Below are 4,986 nucleotides of genomic sequence, written 5' to 3'. Positions count from 1 at the left end.
GCAGAGCGAGCAGCTGTGAGGCTACGGGGTTATTCCACACTGGCTGTGCTGGTTGGTGTGGGAAGCAGACCCAGCTGGGCAGGGACCAGTGATATTGCTGGCACAGGTCTGTGCTCAGGGTGACCCCAGGACATTTGCAATGGCAGGAGATGTGTTTGGGTGGGCACCAGCTCCAGCCTGTGGTGTTTCACTGAGGGTGCAGGAATCACTCTCCAGTGCCCCTTCCCTGGGACTCCTGGGTCCCCACTGCTTCTCCAGGGATTGCAGAGCCCTCGTTTCCCCATGCATCCCTGGATTTAGTGCTCTACCTTCTGGTTACTGCACCATGGACCATCCCTCATTTTGCGAGGCTCCACTCACTGCCCACCCCAGGCACACGCTGTCCCTGGAGATCCCCTGAGCTCTCCCGGGGGATCAGATTCCCCTCCAGAAGGATGGGCATCTCCCATCTGCACTGTCACCTGTGGGACAGCCCCAGGCAGACAATTCAGACACCATTCCCCAACTCCACTGGTCACTGACAGATGAACCCTGAATCCAGCCCTCAGTCCCTAATGGACCAGCCAGGGACTCTGAGCTCATCTCCTGGAGCCTGTGGAGTTCACAAGCAGAGCAGCAGGCCCTTTTGTGGTGCAACCCCTGGGGCGTATTTTTGACTCCATCCTCTGAAGAAAGGCCAGACTTCAGGCACGTCACAGGGGAGATCCCCTTTTATTATATGAAATGTTATTTTGGAATCCAGGTCTGGCATAAGGGTGCCCAGCGCCTGGTGCTGCCTGAGCTCACAGAAATGCACATGGAAGCACCACGTCACCAGAGCACTAAGGCCATATGCACACATGAGAGCACAGGGTGGAAAGGAGAAGAAACCTTGAAAAGAGGAAGTCCTGCTGCTGCTGGTGGATGTGTCTCCCAGAAAGCTGCAGCGCCCACTGGAAGGCTGCAGCCAGGAAATGCCTGCTGTGGCAGTGGGGGGACAGTCCTGAGGAGCAGAGGGTCTGTCCCTACAAGCTGCACCTAGACTCTCCTGCCCTCCCCTCCCACTGCGCTGTGAACATTGGAGCACTGGAGAGGGAAGGGACGAGGCCACGGTGACAGATGGCTGCCGCCCTGGCAGGAGAGGGATATGTAAGATCACACCCTGAGTGTCGCCAGGGGAGCTGAGCTCTCCTAAAGGACACGGGACCCATGGTCTCATCCAATCTATACTTGTCCGAGCCCGACTGTCCCCTTGAGGTCCTTTGCTGTCAGGACCAAAAGAGACACTGCAAAGGCAAATTCTCCCCATTGCCCTGAGGGCATCTGAGGGAGCTCAGACTAGGAACCTCTGAGGTTCCTCCATCTCTGCTGATGAAGGGAGAAGCATGGCTTGCTGCTTCAACGTGGCCTCTGGGTGAGATTCAAATGAGGGATTCCTGAGGATAAGTGGTAGGAACCAAAACTTTTTTTTTCTTTTTACAAGAATGTACCAGAGAAAAATAAGACAGAAAGAAAGAAAGAAAAAAAGAATAACAGAGCTTTGCTGCCAAAATCACTCTGAATGATGAGCAAACACACATGGGATGGTTATTGGTGTTGACATCATACACACTGAACCAGTTTCCTCAGGGCATCCTTGATCTCCCTGTTCCTCATGCTGTAGATGAGGGGGTTCAGTGTTGGAGGCATCACTGTGTACAGAACAGCCAGCACCAGATCCAGAGATGGGGAGGAGAGGAAGGGGGGCTTCAGGTAGGCAAAAAATGAGGTGCTGACAAAAAGAGACACCACGGCCAGGTGCGGGAGGCACATGGAAAAGGCTTTGTGCCGGCCCTGCTCAGAGGGGATCCTCAGCACAGCAATTAAGATCTGCACATAGGACACCACAATGAAAATGAAACACCCAAAGACTAAACACGCACTAACCACAAGAAGCCCAATTTCCCTGAGGTAGGAGTCTGAGCAGGAGAGCTTGAGGATCTGGGGAACTTCACAGAAGAACTGCTCCACTCTGTTGCCTTGGCAGAGTGGTATGGAAAATGTGTTAGCAGTGTGCAGCACAGCATTGAGAAAACCACTGGTCCAGGCAGCTGCTGCCATTTTGACACAAGCTCTGCTGTCCATGAGGGTCCTGTAGTGCAGGGGTCTGCAGATGGCAATGTAGCGGTCGTAGGCCATGACTGTGAGAAGGGAATACTCTGCTGAAATGAAAATGGCAAAACCTAAGACCTGGGCAGCACATCCTGCATAGGAAATGGCCCTGGTGTCCCACAGGGAATTGGCCATGGATTTGGGGACAGTGGTGGAGATGGAGCCAAGGTCGAGGATGGAGAGGTTGAGGAGGAAGAAGTACATGGGGGTGTGGAGGCGGTGGTCACAGGCTACGGCTGTGATGATGAGGCCGTTGCCCAGGAGGGCAGCCAGGTAGATGCCCAGGAAGAGTGAGAAGTGCAAGAGCTGCAGCTTCCATGTGTCTGCAAATGCCAGGAGGAGGAACTCATTGAGGAAGCTGCTGTTGGACATTTTGCTCCCTCCAGGCACGTGGGACTGTTAAAGGAAGAAAAGACAGTGACAAGTCAGGAGAGACTTCTCCATTCAAATCTCTTTCCCTTTCTCACAGACACCCCCAACACATGCACAGTCACACACCCCCACATACACACAAACATTGCTTTTCTCCTCAGCAGGACCTTGGTTCAGCTCCCTGTCTGGAGCTCCAGTTTGGGCTGGCTGCGTGTGCCACGAGGGGTCAGTCCTGCTGTAATGTACAAAGTCTGTGTAACATTTTCACATCCAGTTCTGAGGCATTTTGGTCACAAAAGCAACAGCTTCACTTTGGGGGGGGGCGGGGCTTGTCTGCTTGTTTGTCTGCTCTGCACAGTGGGAATATGCACCCTCTCCCCTGCTCTCAGTGTGAAGACTAGTGAGGCCTGAGAGGCAAAAGCTCTTCCTGTGCCCTAGGACAGAGCCAACACACTGGTCTCCACATCAGTCCCATTCCCAGATGCCTTGGCTGTGCTCCTGTCTCAGCGGACAATCTCAGCCACAAGTTACCCTTAAAGGAAACTGGCCTGTGCTGACAGTGGTGTCCACTTGCAAAGCACAGATCTCCAAACCCACCTCCCTTTCTCAGCTCAGATGTTCCGAGAGTGATGGAGAGGGTGTGACATAGCACATGGCTCCGATGATCAGAATAAGGACTCTGATGCAGCTCTGACACTGAGGGAGCTCTCAGCACTCATTTTGTAGCCAAAAACACACAGTGCTTGTTTCAGCTGCCCACATACAGCCACCCGCAGCAGCATTTCCATTTCCTTAGCACCTCTGTGGCTTCTGCATGGGACATTCAGCTGTCACACATGTCCTACAGAAGAGCTGTGCCCTTCTGGAGGGCAGCGCACAGCCTGGCAGCACACCCCATGGAGCATCAAGTGTCTTAAAGGCGGGATCTCCTGAAGGACAGTCATCTCATTCCCCATTCCTCTGCTGGGTGAGAGAGGAAAGGTGAAGGGGGCTTGCTCATGGGAAAGCATCTGCCCTGCAGGGGCTGGCAGAGAACTTCCTGCACCCCAACCTCACATGAGGTGTCTGGTAGCAGTTTCCTCTCCCTCTCTGACCATCTCTCCGCTGCTAGGAGATGTCCTGGCTGGCAGCTGTTCCTTTGTCCCAACACAGACCCCATCCCACCCACTGTGATCTCAGCTGTGCCCTACAGAAACCTCCAAGCAGCAGGAGACTGCCCAGGGGCATATCTCTGTTTGCAGGTGTTAAAGAGCAGAGCTGAAAATCTCCAATGAGACTGGCAAGGTGATGTTGGTGCTGTCTGTAGGCTGAGGAGTGGTGAAGGCACTTGCAAACCTATCCCTCCTTCAGTGTGGTGGTGAAGATTCTTAGCCCCTTGTTTAAACCTGACTGCTACATTTCCATTCCCACCATGCAGAGACAAGTGCTATGGAAAACTCCACTCTCAAAATGTCCTCATGGTGAGCGGGAGCTGTGAGCAGCCCTGACCCATGCAGCACTCGCTTGATGGGAGAATGAACCTGCCCTACCAGGGGTCCCCCCTCTCACCCAGAGCTTCTCCCCACAGCGCCATGGGGAGCTTCACAGGCAGGCTGCGTGCTGACCCTTGCAGGCAGCAGAGTCACTGCCCTGGGCACACAGCACCCTGGGGCACAGGGGCACTGCTCTGAATTGCAGCCCTGCACAGAGCTAGGTGCGTTCCCTGGCTTCACATCCCTGCAGCCATCCCTGGGAGAAGGGAGCCAGATGTCCTGTGCCAGTGATGGTGTGGCAGGAAATCCCTGCTCTGAAGCATCTCCTCCTCCTCTGCAAAGGAGAAGCCAGCAGAGTGATCCTTTAAAACCCTATCAGTCATGGGAAGGGCTGCATTCAGAAGACCTTTCCAGGAACTGCAGCAGTCTTGCTCTACAGACAGAGACTTACTGTACAAAGATCTGCGAAGATTCCTCCCACAGTGAGCTCTCCTCTGGCCTCCCACTCCACACTGCCTTGCACTTCTCTCTGCCTTCTCTCATCTCCTGTCAGCAGCAGCAGGCAGTGCCCGCAGCCCTGCTGCTCTTGGCAGAGGAGCTGCTCCTGCACACAGCTGTGTCTGGGCAGTGCTGCCAGGTTGCCATGAGCTCCCTCCATCCCAGGAGCCTGGCCAAGATTAGGAGCAAAGGCCCAGCTAATGACATGAATTTCTCTGTCCCTTGTGCTCCCTCCTCCTGGGAAATGTTCACTGGAATAAACTAAAATAATCACCTATTGTTCTTTTCTAAGGAGTGGAGCGAGACAGATTGCAACATTGCAATTTCTTTCATCAGAGGATGGTTATCTATGAGAGGTGGAAATGTCCCTCTCCAGAAGGCCCTATTCCCTTCTCTTAACTAGGCAGGACACCTAGATGGGGACAAGGAGGGAGCTCATGGACACATGGTTCAGTTTTTCATTCATATCAATCAATCTGGGCGTTGATGCCTGTTTAAAAGCCCCCAGGCTACA

General features: G+C 53.8%; 1 protein-coding gene across 1 annotated transcript; it reads right to left on the bottom strand.

Moving 5' to 3' along the window:
- Positions 1 to 1,581: 1,581 nt before the first annotated feature.
- LOC135324029 (olfactory receptor 14A16-like) lies at positions 1,582 to 2,121 on the bottom strand (the record flags this gene model as incomplete). Its single annotated transcript, XM_064499463.1, has 1 exon — positions 1,582 to 2,121. A coding segment is annotated over one exon (540 nt), but the record flags the coding sequence as incomplete, so codon positions are not given.
- Positions 2,122 to 4,986: the final 2,865 nt, after the last annotated feature.

The sequence above is a fragment of the Dromaius novaehollandiae genome, chromosome 30 (assembly GCF_036370855.1).
Source record: "Dromaius novaehollandiae isolate bDroNov1 chromosome 30, bDroNov1.hap1, whole genome shotgun sequence".
NCBI classification, from domain to species: domain Eukaryota; kingdom Metazoa; phylum Chordata; class Aves; order Casuariiformes; family Dromaiidae; genus Dromaius; species Dromaius novaehollandiae.
This window is presented reverse-complemented; position numbering and strand designations above follow the sequence as displayed.